Raw genomic sequence first — 26003 nt, 5'->3', positions numbered from 1 at the left:
TGCACCCTCTACTGGCTGATGTACAGACCACAGATTGGGTTTCACTGATTTTTTTTTTCTTTTTTTTTTCTTTTTTTTTTTTTCCCCTCAGCTATAGGAATCATTTTCTCAGCTTGGAATAATAATATTTGCCAGCAAAAATTTTATAGCATCATTATTAAAAGTAATAGGAAATTTGGATGTCTTATTCTTCTGCGATAGCAAAGAAAGAGAAAGGTCTGAGAAATAGAAAATTAATGAATTCTTTCATCTTACTGGAGAAACTATTTGCTGAAAGCCACTGTGCTCACTTTCTATGGTAAGGGAATGCCAAAGTTTGCCACACAGATAGAGATTAAGCTGTATTGTGCTTATTCTGAATGCTAGAGACATTGTTCATTAAGTTCTGCAAATGCCAGATGGGGAAAAAAATAGTATTCTGTAACCAAGACCTTCTAGAAATTTGAAGATTAAAATTCAAAGTCATGTCTTTCTGGGTGTGGGATTCAGTTTAGCCACAGGTAGGTATTACAAAGTATTTGTATAGATTTAACTTTCAGATGGTTCTAGCAGATTTTGTATAAGAACAACTGAGATTTCAAAGTCCATGTAGAGTGCATACTGTAATGTGACCATAGCGTATAGAGGATAATATATTCTCCTGGGTTATGACATCAATTAAATAATAGGCTTCTAGGATGCTGCAGTTTCTGTATTGCCATTTCTTCCTCTTTTATTCTTTTGCTTCCCTGTCTGCCTACAAGGATGCTAGCTAAGCCTTCCTGAGGTTGTATTTTTTTGTCATAGCAGACAGCGGTATCTGCAGGTATTTTGCAGAGACCGGAGGTGCTGTTTGTGTCTCCAGTTTTCCAGTGGGACTTGACAGGCAGGTACTACAGTACTGCTACTACTGCCTGTCTGGTACTATCGTGTGTCCGTATGTGCAGCCAGAGACACAAAGGCACGTGATTGAACGTGCACCCATTACACAGCTAGAATGAAAAATTTTGTTGCTGTTACTCTGCTATTAAATCACTAGAATAACTAGATTTTACAGGAATGATATTAATGGGCTGTAAATAATGGCTTGGTTGTACTACAGTGAGGTTTTCAGAAATCACAAGTGATTTGATCTGCCTTCAGTTTACTTTATTAAAAGTAACTGCATTTTCAAAAGGATTAATGCCCGCCTCTCACGTTGAAGATGACGTTTATCAGGTCCCTCAGTTTAGGACCTCTTTAGGCATCTCTGCATTGCAAATTCTGTACTCTCTGTTTTGTCTGTATGTTCTCACCTGTACGTGTTAGTTTTGTGCGGTTTGTCTTTGCGCAGTGAACCAGATTTCCAGACATCACAAGCTTTAAAACTTACTAGGATAAGCAGGTGAATGTATTACAGTTTGTACAATAGTATTTTTATATTGATACTATCTCGTGGATTTCCCATCCCTATCGAGGCTGATTAATGCCTGCAGAATATAGGACTGTTTCTTTTATAAAGATGTTTTTCTATTGGTTCATTATTTTCTAATGCTTATTATAGCAGAATTCCATCAACCTGTTAGAGTGACTCCTCCACAAAAAAGAGTTTGTCCCACACAACTCGCTCCGGTGCCTGGCCTCTTTCAGAGGTCTATCAATGCCCCGTAGCAACACGGACCCGCAGCTGCACCTGCAAACGACTGCGCCTGTTGGTGCCAAACAGCTGGGGCTGGCAGAGGCGGCAGCGCCGGGGCAGTGCCAGAGCAGGGCTGTGCGGAGCAGCCGGCTGCTCCAGCTCTGCCTCTTGACCTTCCTCTCCTCCCCTGCTTGGGAATCCCTAGCCTCCTGTCTCTTCCTCCTCCTTGGTACGGGAAGATTGTCTCTGCCCTGGCGACAGAAAAATCAAAATAGGTTAGATAGAGTTAAAAATAGGAAAGATAAAATAGTCTGCCCAAGGTCTCCACCCGGTCACTGGCAAAGCCCGAGCAGGGTCTGCCCCTGACTCCCAACCTGGTACCCAAACCCAAGCCCACACCAGCCTCTTTCATATGCACCTCACATAGACCAGGTTGGAAGTGGTTTACTGCTGTTTAAGACTGTTTTCAAATTGCATCTTTTTCAGTTGTCAGGAATTATCTGGGACTGCATGAGTTTTAATTAATGGATCATATTGTTTGGTGCATCTTAAAAAAAATAATTCAAGAAATATCTTTGCAGTGTTTGGCTCTCTTGGCCAGTAGCCATAATGACAGCCAGGCTAATTATATCGGTCACCAAGTTATCAGTGCAATCGTAACTGGAGGCAAACAGACGCCAAGAGAAACTGGTAGTAAAATCATGATGTATTTCACAATCATCTTATTACTGGCTGATTTAAATAAGGACCTAAAATGCTTTATCAGTACTCAGGGAGTGTCAAGGTTTCAGCAAGTCTTAATTCACAGATGTTGAAGCTTTCCTTCCTAATGGAAACTGGCTGGTGAAAAAGTAAAAGGGATTCCTCAGGAAATGCATGCGGAAAACAAGGGTTTTTGGGGTTTTTTTTACTCTCAAATGAATCATAGAATCATTTTGGTTGGAAAAGACCTTTAAGATCATCAAGTCCAACCGCTAACCTAGCACTGCCAAGCCCACCACCAAACCATGTCCCTAAGCACCACGTCTACACATCTCTTAAATACCTCCAGGGATGGTGACTCCACCACTTCCCTGGGCAGCCTGTCCCAGGGCTTGACAACCCTTTCGGTGGAGAAATTTTTCCTAATATCCAATCTAAACCTCCCCTGGTGCAACTTGAGGCCATTTCCTCTTGTTCTATTGTTTGTTACTTGGGAGAAGAGACCAACACCCAACCAGCTAGAACTTCCTTTCAGGTAGTTGTAAAGAGCGATAAGGTCTTCCTTCAGCCTCCTCTTCTCCAGACTAAACAACCCCAGTTCCCTCAGCCACTCCTCATAAGACTTCTGCTCTAGACCCTTCACCAGCTTCATTGCCCTTCTTTGGACATGCTCCAGCACCTCCAGTTCATTTTTCTGCTGCAGTTAGGTATTAGGAAAGAATAAAAATTCTCTCAGGAGGTTCCTCTAACGTCAATTTTGTTACATCAGAGATGAAGTTGGTCCATAGTTCCCTGTCATTTGCTTACTGGGTCTAAAAGAATATAAACTGCATGTAATACTGACTTAGAGTACCAATTTCCACTGGAAATGTCCCCATATTACAACATCAGCAGTGGTATACAGTATGTACACTAATTAAAAAACTAGAAATAGGTTGACTTTCACATAGTGTAAACAGAAAACTCTTTGTATAAATGCTTTTTGTAATTAAAAAAACCAAGCCAAAATAATCTAGCCCCATACTTTCCTGTATTTGGTCACTGCAAACCAAGGTACTAGTAGATTCTGATTTCAAAGACTAACTGAAATTTTGGGAAGGAACAAAGTCATAAAACTCTTCTGGACTAAAAGTATTCGCAGCCACATAAACAAGGAAATGGATTTTATAATTAATTCAGAGTTCCCTGGCAAGCGCAGTGTTGTAATGTGTTGTAATCTACTGATTAAGTTCCAGTAAGAACACTGGCAATGGCTTGCTTTATCAATATCAGTCCTTTAGCAGCACCCGAAAGAACCTGAAATTCTGCATGTCAGAACCACCACGGGTGGACTGCGCGCGTCTGAGCGTCTAGTCAAGACGGGGCAACTTTTAGAGAGGGGTGAGTGCGTAGGAACAGGTTTTGTGTCATCCTTGCATCCTCCTTGCTTCCTCTTCCCATGTCCTCAGGCGCTGTGGTTTAGGAACACTGTACTTTAAAGAAAAATCACCGGTGAGAAGTTCAGGTTGAACGGGGGTTTGAAACCTTCCAGCAAAACTTTTAATCCAGTAGGATTCTACTTCATAGAATGCTTTGCCATCTATCAGACCATTGGTCATGGTTGTTAATTAAATGGAAATGCAAAATAAATCCAGAGTGCAGAGATACAACATAGGCAATTAAATATTCCAGTACAAGGTGCTAATGATAAAAAGCGAATGTCACCGAGGACGACCTGTATGATGTCAGAATACAAATCCTACCAGATGACAAAATGTACAATTCCCATCACGGGCCAGGAGGAAGAAAACCACTGACCCTGACCTCTGAAGTCAGGCATTGCGGAGGAGTCGGTGGCAGGGACATCGGGGATGTGAGCACAGGCTTGGGGACTTCTGTGGAGTGCAGTTGAAGTTGAAACCCTTAGACTACATGCATCTTATTTTCTTGACTCCTGATAGGCAAAAGTCTGGCCATTCCTGAGCGATAGAGCATTTTGCCATACAAGCAAAGCATCATGTTTTTTTTAAATGTAGTTGGTTTAGTTTAAAAGAACAATATTAAAGTAAATGATGAGTGTTTGAAGTGACTGAGGCACTGTCAGTCCCTCGTATCTTTGTGAAGAGCTTTAAAGGCTACGCTGTGAAGAGGGATGGCGTCTTTAAGTGCCTCTCTTCTTGGCAAGGTTAAACCAAATGAATGGCAACAACCAAGCAGTTAGAGCAAACGAAAGCAGCTTATAGACAGGCATTACAATTTTATTAAAGATTTGACAGTCAGGGGCAATGTAGAGAATATAAATGGAGAAAGGTGAGTAATCTTAAGTAAATTTCATGAACTCAAAGAAAATATTTAATGAAGTTTCTTGCAAGAAACAATTTAATGAGCTATCTTGAGACAAGCAAATTAATGAATATTTGGAATTTATATGTAAACAATTCTACCTTTTCTACCTATTAGAAAGGTTAATCTATTTTCTGGAGAAATACAGTCTGATAAAATCTATCTCGAAAGGAAAACATACTACGGTCTTAAGTTATGTCTTTCAATAGCTCATGAAACTTGTCACACAAAAAAACTTCTTACCATGACTGCTTCGGATGCATACCTTACATACCTCAGATACGTATTTTAGCTTGGATTGCTAGTTAATAGCTTCTTTCTTTTTAAGTTTTGATTGGACGTTTTGCCCTTTTTTAGAAGTTAGGTGCTTAGGTGAGGGTTGTATGAAGGTCTTCATGTTCTTAAAACAGAGAAAATGGAGCAGAGTTAAATTTTAGAATATTGAGGGACACAGGAATTCAAAATTTCCATGGATTTTCATCCCTCTTTCTTCCCATTATTTTAGTAAATGCAGGTAACACATCCCTGTCAAGACTCAATGGAGATGCCATTTAGCTAAATATTAACTAAATATTAACTAATGCCATCCTTTAAAGAAGTTTTGCATTCTGTAGATTTTAATAGAAGTGTAGTTTCTTGGCATGCAGCATATTAAAACATATTTAGCAAAGTTCTAATTGACTACAAGCTCTTCTCCCCCTTCTTTCAAACTAGTCTAAACACTCTTTACACGTACATATGTATATTTCTATTGGTATATATGTGTGTGGATGTATAAATAAATGTGCGTATAGGCCACTTAAGTCTTTAAAGCAAGGACATACTTGTTGCAGACTGAATCAGCATCAGAAACTACAGTAGTAATACAGTAGTATCAGTCCTTAGGCAGTGTTACTACCACATTTGCGTTCAGGGACAGCTATTACTATCACATCTCAGTACGAGAGATTAGTCTTGTACCTTGTTCTCCCACCCCTATATCCCTTCCTAGACCTGCTCTGTTGTCCGGAATGTTTTCTGCAGCTGAAGACAAATCTTGTTGCTCCCCACAAGCCATATTGCTTTCCACAGCAATATTTTGGATGAGAGGAGAGCTGTTGTACTACCAAGGTCCCTGGGGGGAACAAGGAAGGAGAAATGCTAAAGTGCGGAGGAGGGGAGTAGAGTGAAAGACAGTTGGAAAATTTGGGAAAGGGACCCCAACCTTGGGGACAGCCCAGAGCAAAAGTGATGCTATGTATGAACTGATATGACATATCACTGCTGTGAGAGGGAGTTGAAAAAAGTCTTAATGTGCTCAGACAACAACTTTGTGTCAATTTTGCACAAGTGAAGATGGGTTTAGGATCAGGTGGAGGCTTGATGGCCAAAGGTGGGATTATAGCAAATTGAATGGAAGTTATCAGATCCACCTAAAAAAAAAAAAAAAAAAAAAAAAAAAAATTGTGGTAAAGGGATAAATGGGTAGATTTTCCCACCTAGTTAGGAGGGGACAATATGCTGAAATGACTCTTGGAGGACTCCGATGTGGTGTTCACATGATGGTTCAGGGAACATGGGGAAGATACATATATTTCCTCCTTTAAGGAGCGAGAGGAAAATCTTACACACCTGGGTTCCAGAAGCTCATCAAGTGACAATAAGGGTGCAGTTATCTTATGTCACCATTATTTCTTGCTTTTCAACGCAAAAACCAATCCAAAGATAAAACTGCTCCAGGCTTTGGTGCAGATGAAGAATGGCAGAATAGCTCACTTGGTATCGCCCTCTTTGGAGACAGTTTTTAGGCTGTTGGTTGATCTGTGGCTGGTGATTGATATTCATATGCACATTTTCTCTCTGGTTTTGAACACTTTTTTCTTTCCCTGTGGCGTTCTCTTGAGGATAACAACAACGTGCATAGGATTGTTCTGTCAGCAAAGAGTATGTTCTGCCATATCTGAGAGGCATATACTTTCAGTGGCAGTGAAAGAGTTAAATTTCAGAGCACTGAAGGATTAATCATGGGGTATAATAACAATTGATACTTACCAGGTGAAAAATGTGCCCAGGACACAATTATTCCAGTACACAGAAATGTCACGGGATAAACTGCTGCTGTGTCCTGTCATTCCTGCCATGGACATTTAGATACGGATCCTCAGTGGGACTCAGAGGTGTAAATAGCCTGGTGTGGCTGGAACTGGCCTTCGCTCTGTTGGGACGTGCTCTCAGGTGAGGGGTGTAACAGCTTATCAAATTATCGGGCACCTTCAGACCTTGCCTGGGGCTAGATGCTTGGAAACATGAGTGGGTGTGCTGTGCTTGATTAGCGTCAATATTTTAAAATGAGGTGGATATTAATGCAACAAAATACGGATTTTTAACACAATGTGAAGGGAAATCTCTCCTAAAATAACAGGAGGATATTAACGAGCTCTGTACAAGAGGCATAGCTCGGGATGCTTATAATCTTTTAGTGTGTTGATTTGTGGCTGTTCTTAAAAAATGAATAGACCTTTCAGAATTCAAAGGACTGTTTTCCTTTCCCTTCTGATCTGGCCTTCCTTTCTCCCCACATACCCCGAGTTGTCAACTTTCATTCTCCACTGTGATCCTCGAGGATCCCAAGGCCGGGATTGGAGAATACTTTTTTCTCATTTAAAAATAGAAAGTAGGCAATGAAAAATAATTAAAAGATTTTGAGACACAGCGCGGGGTGCGGGGGGGGAGTCACATGTATCTTGTGTGCAGACAGTGACAGTCTAAGATCATGGTTTCTTCCTAAATTATACCCCTGTGAAATATTTGAGTATTGCACACAGGTATAATTTAGTAAGAGGCAACAGCCTGCAAGCACGCAGGTATATACAGCTTTTTTCTCCCACGTTGGCAACACTTTATACCCCCTATCTACACAAGGGTGTACGTGCTTCATGCGGCTGCGTGTAGCCACCGGAGGGGCACCCCCAGACCCGCTTTCCCTGCCGCGGCGCCTCCCCGTACCGCTCCCGGAGGGTCCCCCGGAGGTAGGGGCTGGCCGGGAGCGGGGCCGGGGCGGTGCGGAGCGGGGCCGGGGCTGCCCGCGCTGTTCGTCGCGCCGCCGCTGGGGGTATCTTTGTACCATTTTTCATCCAGCAGCAATTTGGAGTGGAAACGTGTAATAGGGGAAAAAGCAGGGTTCTCGGCGGTTTTAGCGAGCCGCGCATCCAGGAGCCAAAAAAGATTAACACCCCTCCACCCCCCCCGCAACACACACACACACACACACACGTACCCCTCGGGGTACCGTCGCGCCTCCGAGATCACCCGCCGGACATCAAGCGAAAGGGATTCGTCTGGAGGGCAATTTCGGATCGGGGGAGATCTATTGGATTAGTAGGATTATCTGCTTGCAGACGGAGAGAAGTAGCGTTTGATCATTTCTATTGCTTGCCTGATGGTCGGATTTAAATGGAGGTGGCTCGGCACGGATGAGGCTGAATTCCGGATGGGGATTTCCAGCTCCCCCTCCCCTCGCCCCGATCCGAGGAAAGGGGAGAAAAATATATAAAAATCGGTATAATTCGGAAGCGTCCGGGGCACGATTGAGAAACCTCCAGCTCACAGCGGCTGGGAGAGAGCCGGAGGAGGCGAATCCAGCGAATTACAGTTTCAGCTGCGATTGCAGAAAAGCGGCCGTGAACTGGTAAATACTTTGATGCTCTCGGCGTGCGGGGCGAGCCCGAGCCGGGATGGAGGGGGGCCGCCGGGCCGGGCTCAGCACCCCCCGGGCAGGGCAGGGCAGGGCGGCTGCGGGGCCGGGTCGCGGGGCTGAGCCCGGGGGCGCGTTGCGGTGCCGGTTTACGAGCCGTGTGCGTGTGTCCGCGGGCAGGGAGCTGCCGTTTAGCTGCTGTAACTCGCCCGGGAAGCGGGGCTGGGGTGCGGGGCTGCGCGGGGGCTGCGCGGCCGCGGCGGCGAGCGGTGCCTCGGGGGAACTGCGCGGAGACAGGAGCCGCTGCGGGGCGGGGGGGGGGGGGGGAGCGTTGGGTGTTTGCGGGGAGATTTACACGCGCACGCATACACACGCGCACACACACACACACACACACGCCCCCCGCATCTGCCCCAAGCGCGGTCCGCCCGCCCGCTCCTGCCCCCGCCGCCGCCGGAGCGAACTTTTCCTCCCCCGCTCCCCCCGGGAAGGCCGGGGCTACAGCTCGGCTCGGGCCCGGGCACGGAGCGGCTGTGCGCGCCCCGCAGCCCCGAGCTGCACGGGCAATGCCTCCGTACGGTGCCGCCTCTCTTCCGAGGCTGCCATGCCTGATGGAGGGATTTTTTTTTTTTTTTTTTTTCCCCCTTCCTTCTTCAGACATCTTCTGGCTTGGGTGTTAAGTACCGGTTTTTCTTCTCCCCCCTCTCCCCTCCTCCGGTCCTCTTTTCCTGACGGTCGCACTAGAGCCTCATCTTTACATGCTGAAGGAAAATCAATTTTCAGCAGGTTTAATTAAAATTAATCAGTCAAATTACTTAATATTAATTGACTTATAATTAAAGCCGGAAAGTTACCTTGGAATCAGGAGAAAGGTTATTATCTCGAATCGTTTTAGGGATGCATATGGTTCTAGAGCAATTACGTTAAAATAATCATTTAAATAAAACAAAACAGAGCTTGATTAAAGTGTTGCATTCTTGGTGCTGCAGGTGACACAATCTGGACAAGCTATTTTCTTCTGTAAATTTGCTGACCTTTTTAAGGAAAAACATTTTACTTTGATGCTAGTTTTGCTTTCTGGAAGGCCAGTTTGTTTTAGCTCTAACAACTATGGCATTAAAAATCCACTGGTATAAAATGGAAATATATCTTATAGAAGCTATAAATATCAAAGTGAATGTTTTTAGCACATGTAGATGTTCTGTGAATTTGAAATTAAGCATATTTCCCCCCCCCCCCCCCAGCATAAGAAATGGTTTTAGGAAATATTTTTTCCAGTACTGCCATCCACTGTGGCAATATTTGCATTTAGCCAGAGCCTTAGTGGGACCAGACTGTACTGGTAAATTCACAGAGATAATTCATATCTGAACCCATGTGTTTATGACAATGCTCAAAATAACTTTTTCGTGCTCTCTGAAGAGCCAGGTTGTTTTTTCAGTTTGTTTGTTTTTACAGTAGCAGAATTTTTGATGCATCTGCAGACTATTGTTACTGGTAAAAGAGCAACGCTCTGAGTTTTGGGACTTTTTCTCCTACTTTTTTTCTGAGCTGGCTTAATTAAAGCAAAGGATCTTTATGAAATTGCATGTACTTTATTACAGGTACCTGACAAGTGAGAGACCCATGTATGATATAAACGAACATTTAAAAATAGAGGCCATTATTCAGGGCCCTGATTTTCAAAGATAGTGATTCCCATTGACTGCACTGAGGCTTGTGTGGGCTCAACAGCTGTAACACGCAGCCTGCTTTTGCATCTTTGAAATTAGATTTGCAGATTGGGAGCCAAAAGTTAAACAGCTATGTTTGGAAATACTGGTTGGGTGGGTTTTTTTCTTTTTTTCTTTTCCTTCCCCCCCCCCTCTTTATTTCTGGAGCATGATGCAGGGTTAAAGACGACTACTTCTTAGTTACTTTTGATAAACGACATTGGTTTTCTTAGACTACAGCTACAGACTGCAGCAACGTTGCAAAAGGAGTTTGCAGTAGATGATTAGGGGGTCCTTAGCTACAAATGAAGAGATCTCATTTATTCTGTATATTGCATGTGAATCATATGCAGACTGTGGGAAGAAAAATGAGGCTGAGGATAATCATACTAAGTGTGCTGGGAAGCAGGATTTGGCTGAACACCTCTGTTTGGTGATTAACTGAAGTAGCAGTGAAAGCCATCAGAGAGTGTTGAGGCTGTTTAAGGCTATAAGTTGTACAGAAGTGAGGAGAAGAGCTGTTGTCCTGATACCGCTTTGGTTATCTTACCCTTTTTTCTACAGTGGGGTAAGAAGATAATATCCTAGCTGTTGATACTTAAACATCCTTAACAAAGTGGGTTTGCTCCGGATTATTTGGCTGGAGGTGGAGCAGTCTGCTGTGGAGGGTTATTTAAAGACTGGGACAGAGCTGTAGGCACATAAATTGATTTGCAAATGAATGGAGGATTTGAACGTGGTAATGGTGGTAGTTTTATTTTTTATCAGTTTGCATATTTAATATCCACCGGCATACACACAAGCATAAACCACTCTAATTGTTCAAATGGAGTCTGGGGAAAAGAGAAGAAAGCAGAGGCTTAGACATGGTCTCAGCTTGTAATGGATTGGCTTGCCTGCCTTTATTAAAAGCAAATATACATTCCTTTCTAATAGAGATGTGAAGCTGTAGTACAGATCCTTGGCTAGCTTTGAATTATTTGTTTGATGTCATATTTATTATGTTTTTTTAATCACATGAAAAAGAAACTATTTAAAAATTAAATAGTGAAAAAGAAGGGCAAAAAGAGACAGACATTCTTTGAAAGCAAATAATGAAAAGACAACATTTTTTTTTTTTTTTCCAGAGATTCAGTAGAAATGTTTGTGGATTTCTTTTAATAAAGAATGGGCAGTAATCAATCTGACCTAGTAAACAATGTAATTTCCAATTAGTCCCAGATATCCATCCATGGTAAGTATGACAGGGAATGATAAAAGATAGATCCTGACTGATGAATAAAGGCTGTTGTAAAAGCATATTTCCATTACTGTAGCCCTGTTTCTGAGCTCTGCGTTCTGAAGGAATGTACGTCTTCAGAGGGGGGTGCCTGCCCTGCTACTACCCAGTCGTTGCAGAAGAGTGTGTGTGGGAGGGAGGGAGTTAGGGGATGCAAAAAAAAAAAAAAAAAAAAAGCAGCTGATGGAGAAACTTCATCACGTATTGCATATTGAAAGCACATCCTGTAGTTTTAATGACAAATGATGACATTACATTCCCCAGAATGACTACTGAATTAGCGCAACTACAAGGGGATTGGGTTGACTTCTTGGTGAGTCAGCTCCACGTTTCCACCTGCCTCTGAAGACCCCACATGTTTTCCAACAGACTTTGTTTTCATAATTATTAATTGCTAGTTAATGACATGCTGTATGTTATCCAGGGATAAAAATCGACTAGTTGGCTACTTAGTACCATGTTCAAGTTTTTCTGTGCACCTACTCTACCGTGCCACTTTTCACTAAAACACAAAAGGTGGTGTAAAGGGACACCATCTGCGTGAAACCGTGGGGCACAGTGTTTGCTGTAAATATCCTTATAGTAATCAATCCATGTAAAGGTCTGGGCTGTGCACATCAGGGTAAAATGTTTTTTTTATTGCTGTGGGCAAATATAAGATGAGGCCATTAAAAGAAAAGCAGTTGGAGTACTCTTTCCCCCATTTGTTGAATTCTTCTGTTTTGTCCTCGTAATATTTTCTGCATAATCAGTTTTAGTGCTGCCTTTGGGTAGTCTGTTACTTTCCATCAATGCTTGGTTAGGTCTTTTGCACCATATTAAGGGAGGATGTAATGCTTGGAATTAGCAACATGTGACTGTAAAATCATAAAAGCTATCAAGGACACTTTACAAATATTATATTTCAAGTGACTCATATTCCTTTAACTAAGCAAAGAACTTAAATGGCAATTTAAAAATATATTTTCTAAATCTCCTCAATCACATCCTGCCTAGAGATGTCATTAGCCCACTTGTTGAACTGGTTCTGGGAATTTAATAAGGGGAATACATTTATGTTGTATTTTATTCTTTTATTTAATTCCATCTTGTCTGAAACTTTTAACTTCAATATCTGAACTTAAAATCATTCTTTAACTTCTGCCTTCCCAACCCTGTTGCCCAGTTTCCAAAAAAGTACTTGAAAGTGGTGAAGTGTTGCGTAGGCACGTAGCGTTAGAAATATGCACGAGGAGAAAATGACAACTCATTTAGGAGAAACCTTACTATATAGATACACTGAATATTTTGACATCCTCAAACCTGTGTAAAATAGGCATTGTGGGGCGGAGCTTTTGTTTCTTCAGACTAGTTTCACAAAGGTGGGTTATTTCTGCGGAGACTCGGGCCCTGACATAGTCACCACGAGAACCTGCTGCTGGGTTAGGAAACTCTTCTGCTGCGGGAGTCGTGGTCAGCGTGGCCAGGACATGACCACAGGGAGACCTCAGACTGGATGCTCTAACTTAAGTGAGCGTCTTTCTCGCAGATAGTGGGAGAAAATGAAAACAGGACGAGGAGCTGAATAATAGGAGCTACACATGAAGTCAGATGGAAAGAGTAAATCTTTGTAGACATTTAATGGCGTTATATTCTAAGCTTTTGGGAAATTTTATTTGAAATTTTTTTACAACAGTAAATATAGCCTGTGCTATATCCTATTTCTATTTCATGTGAGAGAAAAATTCTCTGTCTATGGCACAACACTTTACTGCTACCATTACTGCAGACTTTATAGATCAGAGATGTGTCAGCATGTTAGCTTTAGCTGTAATGCTTTTTTTGTGTGAAACCTTATGGGCCTTGCAGCCACTTTCTCATACTGACACTCATAAAACGTTCAAGTTCTCATATTTATTATTTAATTTGCCTCCTATATAAAGCAACAGAGCTCTTCGATACATGAATGTGAAGCCAAAAATGACAGGCAGGCATGAATGGGACTAATGAGTTTTAATAATGCACATATTAGAAACTGCTAAAGGAAGTTTAATTAAGAAAAACAAGTTAAGCATGAAATTCATTTTGGAACAAATACAAGGAAAGTCACAGATGTACAGAATGCTACATCACAGGAAATGGACTCTCAAGTTGATAGATCCCTATAATGCCAATATTGCACTTGAAATGTAGTGTGCACTCTACAATTCTGGAAAGCATGGTAACACCATTCAAGAGCACTTTCGAAGTTGAGTTGGAGATGGCGGGTTTGTGATTAACAAATTATATTTATACCTCTGTGGATTTTATGATGAGTTGGAATCTGATCTCAATTACCCTGATGGAATTGAAACCAGAATCTGATCAAGAAAGAAAAGCATTTGGTCTTTTTTGTGCCTCAAGGAAGTTGTGGTGGTTTGTGGGTTTGGTTTTTTTTTTTTTTTAATAAAAAATTCATCCTATTGAAGAGCTAGTTATTGATCTAACTCTACAACAAGGGTTTTTCTATGCTTTAGAAGTGTTATTGTATAGTATCCAGATAGTAAAACAAATCATAGACAAATCTGAGTTCATTCAAGCATCTTTGTTTTCAGAGTTCTCTCTCAAGAACATGTAATAACTGTATTTTAGCTTTTTTTTTTTTAATCTTGAATTCCTGATGCCCCCAAAATAGAAAAATAAAAAGTGTAGTATCTTTCCTATGAATCTGATATGAAAGCTTGCCTTAGGTGATGAACGAGCATTAAAGATAGTACGATTGCTAATATTATAATTGTATTAAAAGTAGGGAACAAAATTCAATTTACTTTTCTCATATGATTAACCCCAGTGAACCAAGGGTTAGCCACAAATATGTATCAGGTAATGAACATTATTGCTAATTCTATAGCTTAGTTTTTCACCTGCAAGACACAGTAAAAGAACACTTGGTTTCAGGGGCCTCTGGGTGGGTTCTAGTTAGAGTTAGTCTACTGTGTTAGAGTGCTCAGACGGGAAGCACGTGAATGTTTTATAAAGTGTTAATCAAAGCAAGTTAAGTCCACTTGACTTTATGATATACAATATGCAGATTTCAATACCGAAGGTCTCAAATGAGAAACATCTGGGATTTTTTTTTTTTCCCCCCCGTATGACCTCTGATTAACATGAGTTCAGCTGAATTTCTACAGTAGGTCAAAAAATCTCTATGTCCTGAAGCACACTACTGCCATCAACAGAATAGCCGTTTGATCATTTAGCTGAATAGTTACAGTACTCAAAAGTGAATATAATGTGTGGTCCATTTAAGAGTTAACCGTAAGCTACTAAAAGGAATAAAGGTTCACTTCAGTGCCCATTATATTCCAAGCCAGTGCATCTGTCATTTTTAATTTAAATCTGTATTACTTAGCTGTCTAAAACTTTACACATAAGTGACAGAGTTACCCATTCTTTGTGTTATGGGTAAAATCACCATTTCGTTACCTACTTACTGTGTAAAATGTCAGAGAGCTATAGTCCGCATTAAAAAATTGTAGCCAACTTCTGGTAATATAAACAATTATTTCAGCTAAAAAGTAGAAGTATTTTAAGAAAATGATTTATTGATACAAGTAAATGGAAGATGATAAGACTTAAGCAACCCTCCTCTTCTCATAGGTTTAATTTGTCTAATTCAAAAACAGCTTAATAGAAAATCATGATCAGAAGTCTTCCTATTTTGGCAAACTAAGTTGCAGAAATTATTTAAAGGGATCTTTTGATCATGAAAATACTAATTAATAATGAGTGAGCATTAGTGAATATTCCCACTAATGGGGAAGAACAAAAATATAGCGAAGCTGAAAAATGCCTGACAATTTAAACGAGTCTTGTAACATCTACTCAGTTTAATTTGACTTTTCACTAATTTGTGCTACACTGCGTTAGGTACTGTATTTAAATATTGTATTTTTTACTAATTTAGTTGTAAGGTTTTGTGTACAAAACATAATATTAAATAGAGGTAAATGTGAGAATGGCACTGAGGAATCAGCCTCTCTGATCTGGAAGTGATACATTTACACAGCTTGTAGCATCCGGAAATCCTTACCACCGGGTTGTTTGCGGACCCGTGTGGCACAACACTGGTAATCTCACACGAGTGTGGGGTGGGGCTGCGACCCCATCAGAATAACGCCTCATTCATACCTTTGCTGGCGATCTCCGCAATGGTTGTGCATCTCAACAGGGTTGGATCTGTAGCTGCTCTCAGGTTGCGGGTGCTGGCATGTGGGAGCTAAGCAGACCCCACCAGAGCTGTACCCTTCGTAGGTGTATGTATTCTGGATTGCAGTCCCCTCTAGTATCATTTCATACACCTACTTTTTTGAGTTTTTTTAAATGCATATTGTTCATTTCTTGAACTAAATACATGTAAATCCCTTCCCTTCACCAAGTATTTATGGAAATACCCAAGAGCAGCATCTGTTTCAAAATCTTTACTACTACACAGAGAGGAAATACGCCGTATTTGACACAACGCTTCCCTTTGCTAACTTGAAATGTGAAAGAAGACATGGGAAATTCTGTGATGCATCTCTTGGGGATTTGTCTGATCATGTTTACATTTGGTGCGTCCCACCGACCTAGTGTTCACCCTGGGTCAGAGCCTTTCCTTTAATGGCTTCTGTTTCGCTGGCCATGTTCCTGGTTGGCATCATAGCGTATTTTAGAACACGGATTTCTTTTTAGAGACACGAAACATCTTTGGGCTCTTAGGTCTAAGTAGAGATTGTTGTAAGTAAAAATGGATGCAAATGTAGTTGGTTCTGCAAAATAGCATTTGTGTTTTGAAATGAAGCAACATTGTGTGGTGTTCAAAACTCTTACAATCACTTTCTATGAATATTTGTGCAGTTGGGATTTACTAGCCAAATTGAGGTAGAAAGGAATTTTTAAGCATGAATATCAAATCACAGAGTACATCTTCAGCTAAAAAGAAAACAGCCGGTGGTGTAAAGATATCATAATAATGCCTTTACATGTGCTGAAGCTGGCATATGGCCAGAAGCCTTGGGTGCCACCAAAGGTTTTATTAATCCATCGCAGCTATTGACAGGTGGTGCGGTTCAAGACGTCCCTTAAGATTTGAAGCTCTGTGAACGAGTAACAAAGAGGAGTTTAGCTGCTGCAGTTTGCAGCAGATGTGACCTGTTGTGGGATGCCCTGTGTCATTGGAAATGCAAAGATGCACTGAAGTTATCTCGGACTGTTCGCTCCTCGGCATACTAAATGCCTCTCTAAAGTATTTCAGAATCTGAGCTATAAAGTAATTTAAATTCAGAAAGGAAGATAATAAAATAATGGATGATAGAAAAAACCTCTATATAGTATAGACTGTTCCAAAGACCATGAAAGACTTTATCAAATACCTTTTACAGTAGAATTCATTTGCCTTACCACAGGGAACAATTGTGATCCTCACATCTAGACAATAATAAAATCTGAAAATGCTTCCCCTCCTCCTCCTCATACCCACAGTATTCTGATGCTGAAGCTTTATACCTTGCCCCAAATTGATCATCATTATTCTTTAGTTTATTCTCCTGCCCATCTCCTGGATCATTCCTGCTCCTGTTTATTGCTTCTCTCTCTTTCCACTGATTCCTGTTCAGTCATTTCAAGTCCAGATCCCAACGGAAAGCCCTATGTAGATCACCTGCTGGAGAACTGAGGAAAATTTTGTCCAACATTGAACAAGTAAGACATTCTCCAGACCAGCTTCTCTGCTTGCCTTTCTGCCCAGTGCTGGAAATAAAATTTTGGCATAAAAGTCTCAAAAGATTTAAGTAATCTCAGTCTCTTTATTTGTGTAAATTTGTGGTTTTAATGTTATAGCTTCAGGGCAGCCAGTGACAGGCTTGAATGTTTGACCTCTCAGTCTCAAAAATAAACTGTTACTTAGCCATTTAAAAATAAATTCTTGTGGGGGGAAAAAAAAAATTTCAAAATTCAAGTTACAAATACAATGAAAATTTGTTGATTCCAATTCTGCAAGTGCTTTACAATTTACTGCCCTGCACAGCCTATAAATCTATTAACTGAGGCTAGCTACTACCCAATAGTTAGTGAATTAAGAATAGCCAAACACAGCATTGAGTTATATTCTTACCTTTTTAGCTTCCTGTCTCTGTCTTAGAGTAAAACCTTGTCCATGGGAAGCAAACCAGAACTTTAGATTACAGCAGAGCTGTTCAGCTGTAATGACAAAATAGTTGATGGAGAAGCTTAAAACTATAGCTCAACTCTAGGATTTGCTTTGAATTTACATTTACAATGAATTTACCATTTTAGGTATCAAAAGTGTATTAAAAAGTTGTCTTAGATCTGAAAACAGGCCTAAGACTTTTAGAGTGAAAGTGCTAAATGAACTCTTAGTAGCATCTTGGTAATATTCCGCATTGAACCACCTTACGATGAAGAAGGATGCTATTGTCTCGTGCAGCTGTGTTGAATTTGGTTTGTCCTCAGACCTTCCCCAGACCATGTAAATTAGCAGGAGGGCTACTGAGATGAAGTTCCTGCTATTTGCAAGTTTGAGAAAGAAGAGAGAGTACATTTCTCCACTCCTGACAGGAAAAACCCTCACCCACATGGATTTTAAGACCTAGTGGAAAAGGTTTCAATCTGTGGAGGTTTTTGAATACAACTAAGGAGTAAGCTTCCATCTTTCCGGGACCTACTGAACCTCAACTCAGACGAGCAAAGTTGTACTAGGTGCCTTCTGCTCTGGCGCCTATGTACTCTGTCTTTGCTACTTCTCAAGTAGGATCCTACTACCTTCAAAATTTAAAATGCCCCAAAGCAACAGTCTTCCAAGAGGCAATTGTCTGCACGCCGTTCTGTGTGTGTTTATTCAACTAAATGCAAACACGTACATCAAGTTCGGGGAATTATTTTCTGCAGCTAAATTGGTGTGTTTCCAGCAAATGCTGAGAATTTGAAGATGGAGAATGGAGGATATAAGCCTGTTTGTTAATGCAGTTTCACAGTGAAGGTGTTAGAATTAGCAGAGAAAGAAAGGGAGAGAGAAAATCGTGGAAAAGCTTCATCTATCTCCTTATTGCCTCCTGAGATAGATTGTTCAGAGCTAAAGGAACACTAGACATGAACCAAATCTCCTGCTGTCCTATATAGCTTTTACAATCTCCTTTTTAATAACCCAAACTGCAGGGTAGTCTGACTATTAGACAAGCCGTTCTTTTGAATTCTCTCTACAATGTGTATAGACACGATAAAAAAAACAATTCTCATTAAAGCTGCCAATGCTGTTTCAAAAGCAGGTGGTTTAAAATGTTTCCTATACAAAGCAAAACACATTTCTTGTGCGTTACACACTGCTTAATAGGGAGTGTAAGATTACACTGCTATGTTGTGTATAACGCTGCATTTTAAATAATGGGATATTGTAAGTCATGTTGGAAATATGTTTAACATGAATATGGAAGATATAATGATATGCACTGAGCAATTTTCAGAAGTGCTGGAACACAGCCTTGTGTGACAACCTCTGAGCTAAAGTAGTTGAAAATAGAATCTGGAATTTGAGATTATACAGTCTCTGATCCTAACTGATTATTTTTCTAGGATACTGTTCAGTCAGCACGTGGGTATATGAAAGAGAAGATTTCTACTGTCCTGTGGGAATGTTTATTGTTTATATTGTAAATTAAGGATGGTAGGGATCAAGTGCATTTTCATTTTTTACTCAAGTCAGTAGTTTGTTTTGGGCTGAAGTAAAAATTGTGATATACAGCTCCATCCCTAAACTGTCTGTTCATATTTGTTTCCAAATCAGTTCTGAAAAAAAAAAAAAAAATCCCAACAACCAAACCTCACTGAGGTCCAGTTATACTTTTGTGTAAATTCAGAGTTTGCCATTCAGTTCAGTGGGAACAGATTTTGGCCCCTCAGTGATGTGAACATTTCACTCTGTAGGTGTTTTCAGCAGCCATCAGAAACTTCTGGAGTAAGAAATCCATATAAAGTATGGTAATTCAGGTTATCGTGAATAAGCACCGTAATTCATGTTATCCTTACAAATATATTCTAGTTGCCTCAATGTTTGAATCAGAAGTTGTATTTTAAAATGAACAGAGAAAATGTTTGTATGTATTATAATCTGTTTTTAATGAAATAAAATGCATGTGAATCTTCAGTCTGCCTATCTTAATTTCACTATCTTCTCCTTTAAGAAATAATTACTTTCATTTTGATAAGTCAACTTGTGTAAACAAGGTAAAAATTGATTATGAGCTGATTAAGTTAAAATATTAACATAAACACTTACATAATGTAGCCTGGCAGCAAATTGCTTATTCTTAAAAAGGTGAATTTTAAAAATGTATTTTCTGTGAGCCCTGTTTCTTCTGAAATATCTCTGTAAATTCAACAGGGGACGTTATAGATAATCCAGTAATCAGTGTTTCACCCGCCATTTCATGGACCCATAAACTACTGCAGTTTTACTTACATGACTCTAGCAACTATTAATGTATGTACGTAACTTGTGAAACATCTAGTTATCACTCTGCTCATATTAGCTCTTTCATACTAATGATTTATTTTCATTTTCTCTAGGATATAGACCTGCGGCTAACTGGATTTGATTTATAAGAGGGGATTCTGCAGTAAATGGCTGCTCTCTTCATATTGCTGCTATGGAAAACAGAATTGTCAATAGGATGTAGTCTGATAAATAGTGCTGAGTGAAGATGCAGCTTCAATAAGTGTGAAATCAATGGAAGATACTTACCGCATGAAAAGCCTCTTGAGATTTTTCTGACAGGCACCTATTTAGGAAACTTGATCTGTTTCCTTCGGTTGCCCTGTTTTTACACCAGTGGATACAAATCAGATTGCTTCACTGTAGTTACACAACTAATGTGGGACCATGGCCTTTCCAAGATCCATGTGGCTGAACTGTGTATGGAGAGCGATGATAGTCCGCCTGTTACACATGGGATTGAATGCCACTTTTGCTTTTTGTATACTTGGATTTTTGCTTCACGCTGCAGCTGTGTCCTCCCAAAAATTGGATGATACCAACCCAGTGGTGACCACCAACTTTGGCAAGATAAGAGGGATTAAGAAGGAACTTAATAATGAAATTTTGGGGCCCGTTATTCAGTTTCTTGGGGTTCCGTATGCTGCCCCTCCAACAGGGGAGCGCCGCTTTCAACCTCCTGAGCCTCCGTCTCCCTGGGCAGATATCAAAAATACCACTCAGTTTGCTCCAGTGTGTCCCCAGAACATTATAGAAGGCAGGTTGCCTGAAGTCATGCTTCCCGTGTGGTTTACTAATAACTTGGATGTAGTTTCCACCTATGTACAAGATCAGAATGAAGACTGCCTCTATTTAAATATCTATGTCCCAACCGAGGATGGTGAGTTAATAGCAGGCGAAACAGGGAGATCTTTTTATTTTCCTGTTCTACGTTCTAACAGTATTAATTCACGTGTACTGGTAGCATGCATGGCTTTCTTTGTTTGCATGCCAGCATTTTACATGTACGCATGCTGCTTTTCTGTGTATGCATCTGTCCTTGGGGGTTTTTTTTCTTTTTTCTTTTTTTTTTTTTTCTTTCTGTCTACACTCATTTTTTTTCTTCCGCAGCACGTGTATTTTTAGGTCAAAGTTGGTACCTAATTCTCATTGCCACCCACTGACTTTTGGGAAGATGCATCAACATCTTATCCATTGCATGTGCAGGCACAAGAAGTTGAGAATCTTCCGCACCTAATAAAGCAGGTCATATTTAAGTTAGATAGTGGTGTTGCATGCTCCTACTGTCTGTGATGGAGCTCCATGTTATTTTCTAGTCTTCTATTCATTTTTCAGTCAAAAGAATATCCAAGGAATGTGCCAGAAAACCCGGCAAGAAAATTTGTAGAAAAGGAGGTATGTATAAAGTGGACAAAAAAATAATGGGGGAAAGATCGAAACCTTGCAGAGGAAGAACGAATAATACAGCTGAAAGAGGCTGATTTGCTGATGCTGTGAACTGTTAGGGACTATCTTGTCCTAATGAAGCCAGAAAGGTATTTAAAGAGAGGACCGTGTAAAGCAGATGAGAAGATAACATTTGTAAAGCCTGAACTCGGTTGCACCTGATCATCTCTCTTGCACTATCTCACGTTGACCCTATTGGCAGCTTCTCTATCTTGGCCTTGGGCTTAGAGGAGCGTCTGCCACTCGTACGTAGACACAGTACGTTGTACGTGCATGCATAGGAGGTAGCTCGTGTGCCTGGGGCCTGGTCCTATTGCCATTGAAGTTGCTGGCGCAACTCCACAGCTCGCTCTACATTCCAGTGGTGTAGCACAATGGCTGTTACGTGCTGTAGCAAAGCAGAGCTGAAAATCTGCATTGACTTCCTACGTGATACGCCCTGTTTTCTTGGAACAGTGTTAACTTTACTGAAACGTAGATGTGAAACACTTTTTTTTCACTTACACGTTTCGAAAAGTGAGCACTGATTTCCTTTATTATGTGATTACAGCTCTCTTTGTAAAGCCAAAAATCTCTTAATGGGGGTGTAGGAAAATGCTAAAATATTGTGACATGGTACTTTGGAAACTAGGCTGCTTTTGGAAGCTTTGGAAACTTGGCTTCTACCATTTTTGTGTAAGATAGTATGGGAGAATTTGCAGATTTCTTTGCGAACATTTGCAAATTCCCAAAGCAATTGATATAGAAGGTATATTTTGGTACTGATTTAAAGGAGGTGTTTGGTACTAGTTTAAAGTACAAATTTTGTACTACTCTATACGTTTGTTTTACGTCAAATTAGTTTTCTTTATTGTTTTCTTTAAAATAATGTGTTATTTAATAGCTGGACTATATTTGAATCGGGAATACTTTTTAGGGTGAACAAAGACTTGTGTGGACGTACACGGTTGCCTATTAGCTGTAATCCATATTTTTTATATTAGTTGCTATGTGTCCCTGTTATTCCAGAGCAAAGACATTTTAGGAAAGCGTCATAGCACGAAATTGTTTAGAGCTGGGCAAAGGTCAACTCTGTAGCCCCTGTTTTAGGTTTTTAAGGTTATATCTAGGCATCTAAATGAAGGTGGCCTTATTTCCCAAGGTTTTTGCTCTTACAGCTCCTACGGACTGTTAGTTGTAGCAACTTGTTAATTATTAATTGTTAATTGTAGTTGCTAAATGAATGCTTTTTTAGATGTCTAAATCCATGTTCGGTGACTTAAGGCAATTTGTTTTGAGGTTTTGAGGCAACTTCTAATGTTTTCTGTTGGGGAATTTTTGCTCAGTGCTGTAAAAACACAGTTGTTTAAGCTGGATTCCCAAAGTTGGAAACAAAGATAATCGGGGTACTGTGAGCAACGTCACTTCTTCACACATCATTCAAGTTAGAATAACTGCTGTCATTTATATGCATTCAATTAATGTGCAGTGCTGCAGCAGTTATTACGCAGTTCATCAAGCGTGTGTAATTAGCTGAGCAACTTTCACTTCCTATCACCCAGACACTGATTCACAAAGTCATAAATAAAGATGCAGATCTCCATCATTGTTCTCAGAAAGCATCTTTTCCTAGGAGAGAATATTAAAAAAAAAAAAATCAGAAAAATAACAAAAATAAAGGGAGGGAGAGCCCAGTAGATGAGAAAGTCATGTTTATTGTCCTGTGAGCCTGAAGGAGAATAAAGAGAGAGTTATTTGAAATTCAGTAGGTACCTTTCCAGTTAAATTCATTGCACAAGCAGCACAATAAAAAGCAGCAGCAGCAGCCTACCTTTTCCCTTTGACAAGTGCAGAGAACTCCTGAATACCTCCAGCCTGGGCAGTTGGCAGAGCTATAGTAATCTCTGTCCTCCGAGTAACTCATGCTCTACTCACCCGTATGTAACCTAAGATTGTCCTTGGCTTGGATTGCCTTCGTACCTAGTAGTAAAAGGAATCATGTTGTAGAAATAAGGTGCAATAGAGTCACGGCATCTTGGCAGCAACAGCAGCTGGGAAATAGTATTGGGTTTTGTATGAAAAAGAAAGGCCCAATATTCTCCGTTTTGCTGGATTTTTAGGTTGCAGTCGTTTCATTACATTTAGTAATGAAAATTACTGGAAAGAGAAAATACAAAAATAAGAGGCAGACTTTTACACCATCTTTTTAATTAATGAAGGATGTGTAAATTCAGCGTGACTGAACCAACAACCGTATACTATCGTATATATTTTTTGATTTTTATTACATGAAATAGATTGAATTAGGTAAATAATCTATACATAATTGTCAGCTGAGGAACGCGAGAAAATTCCAATTTTGAAGAACCAGGGAGTAATCTGATGAAGATAGATGCAGAAATGAAAGGAATTCTATCCATGAATCATGCTAGAGATTGTAATGAGCATTATAACCATGACTGCCTGTTGGGGGGATTTGGATATACGCACTGCAGACACTACAAAATGATAGGCTGGAGCTGGCCGAAAAGGAACGAGACAATATGGCATGCTTTTTGCTAAATATGGATGCCTGTATTTCAGTATACTTCATCTTCAGTTTACTGATTCAATAGATAAAGAAAGGTTATCTGTTTTTGTGTCTTTTGCTTCAGATAGGTGAAGGTCAGAGGTTACGAATTCTGTTATGGAAATGCATACAAGCAGAAACCTCTCTGTTCGCTAGGGCTGGTTTTAGAAAATCTGTGCAAAGGCATCTTAATTAATTTTGTGTTGTTTTTTTAGAGGCTAGACTTCATAATTCTAAATTTTAATAGAACCTGAGTTATATTGTAGGTAACACCATTTTACTGACTGATAGTAATTATATTGTTGATTATGCGGTATTTCCTGAATTTCTTGACAAACTTTTGACTCACTTCTAGGAAATAACTGAATAGTTTTGCACTCTGCTTGGTATTTTAGATCTCTATTTTACTTTACAGTCAAAGCACAAATATTTCACTTGTGATCCAGAGTGACAGGGGAACTTATTATCTCTTAGGAGGACTATTACTCCTGCTTTAACTGCATGCCTGTGGTTTTTTAATACTCTGTCAATTTCTTTGCATTGCAACAGTTTGTACCATGAATTTCCTACTTTAGTGACAACTACATAAAGAAAATTTGAAAATTATCACCAATACGACCACTAAAAGAAAACCCAGATATTGTGTCTTCTGCATTTGGGATGATAGTATGCTCTTTCTTCTGAACATGTACTAAATCCTTCATATCGCCTGAAGATATCTGAATGTGAAAATGTGGAGGTGTAATTTTTGTAGAGAATATGATATATAAGCAATGTCATGGAAGTAGGCACATGCAGTTTTGGATACATTAGTATTTGTAGGATAATTGGGAGGAGAATAAGGAAAGAAATCACTTGATCCTCACTGTTATGTTTAGGAATTATCGGTGGCTAAGAGACTGCCCAACATCAGCGATTTCTTCACGTGTGGATTCTCTTTCTTATTCTAGTTGGTGCAGTGAATAAATTTTAAATGCAAAAAATCATGATCTGAACTACCTCATTTGAGAGTGTAGGATTAGACAGCTCTATTAATATTTATGCCTCCTAATGGGCTACTTGATTTTCAGAGCAAAGCTCCAACACCATGCTTTCTGGGTTATGGCTGTGGTTACTATGGATGCATAGGAACATATATACGTACATGCAAACACGTTCCTGGAAATGAAACACAAATCACAGTACTATAATCTCATCAGGCTTTGATCATTTATTGTTTTCAATAGTGAATACGTTACATCAGTTGTGATTTGTAAATGGCACTGATAAATTTAAGGCTTTTAAGCTTAGCAATATGAAATATTTTTTACAAATCTAAGCAGAAAGGAAAAGAGCCCAATTTAGCCTGTTACCCTGGGTTTCTGTTGGGTGTTTGTTCCAATACTCCATTTAATTATCCTAGAACTGTTTACTTATAAAATTTTGGAAAAGAGGAATTAATGCAACTCGTGCAGTTCCTATGGACTTCATTAAACGAACTTCTTTCTGTATACCTGTTTCAGCTCTGAAATCAACCAGAAAAGGACAAGCTGAGACCTGTTAAAATGTGTATTTCCACTGGCAAATTTTGTCAATTGATTATCAGATTCTTTTTTTCTAAATATGTAATGTAGAAGATAATATCAAAGTAATGGACTTGTAGACGGTATGTTGTAAAAAAAAAAAGATTAAAATATTATTTCTCTATGGCCATATAAATGAAAAGTATGAAATCTAAGGTGTGAGCCTCCTTCTCTGTAGACCAAGCTATGTCAAAATATGTTGCGTTGCCAGCAGGCTAAGAACATGCATTTGCAGACCATTACCAGGGCTCATCGTGACTTGAGAGTGAGTCTCAAAGCCAACAGAGCCACCTTAGTGCGTATTTGGGTTTATATCAACCCTTACAAAGGGTTTATGTCTTCGTTAGGCCACTGAAAATTCATAACAAATTATTTGCCTGTTGTACATTTGTGTCAGTAGTTGCCTGCAGACATTTGCAGTTTTGCCCCCCTTCACCCTTGCTGGCTCCTGGCTGAAGAACCATCATCCTTGTTCTGGCCTCGTAAGGTCAGAATTCATCCCTGCAGTATCAGCAGGCACGATGTAGACCATAATCCTGAACTCCAGTGCTACGCACTGAGACACCATGATTGTTCTATTTTTCTATTCCTTTTTGAAGCACTGTATTCCTGTTTTTCAGTCCTCAGATACCACTGCAGCATTTCCTATTATACTA

General features: G+C 40.0%; 1 protein-coding gene across 4 annotated transcripts in view; it reads left to right on the top strand.

The window, feature by feature from the left end:
* NLGN1 (neuroligin 1) overlaps positions 1 to 26003 on the top strand; it is a 398934-nt gene that overhangs the window by 65877 nt on the left and 307054 nt on the right. The window contains exons 1-2 of one of the 4 annotated variants that reach the window (XM_075761540.1): positions 7728 to 8288; positions 19866 to 20671. In XM_075761540.1, the coding sequence (XP_075617655.1) occupies positions 20179 to 20671 (493 nt within the window). In that variant the 5' untranslated portion in view covers positions 7728 to 8288; positions 19866 to 20178. Of the gene's footprint in view, positions 1 to 7727; positions 8289 to 19865; positions 20672 to 26003 lie in introns of those variants that run through there. The other 3 variants (XM_075761539.1, XM_075761537.1, XM_075761538.1) reach the window with 3 other exon arrangements.

Source organism: Balearica regulorum, chromosome 9 (genome assembly GCF_011004875.1).
Source record: "Balearica regulorum gibbericeps isolate bBalReg1 chromosome 9, bBalReg1.pri, whole genome shotgun sequence".
NCBI lineage: Eukaryota > Metazoa > Chordata > Aves > Gruiformes > Gruidae > Balearica > Balearica regulorum.
Note: the sequence above shows the minus strand (reverse complement) of the source record. Positions and strands in the feature narration are given on the sequence as shown.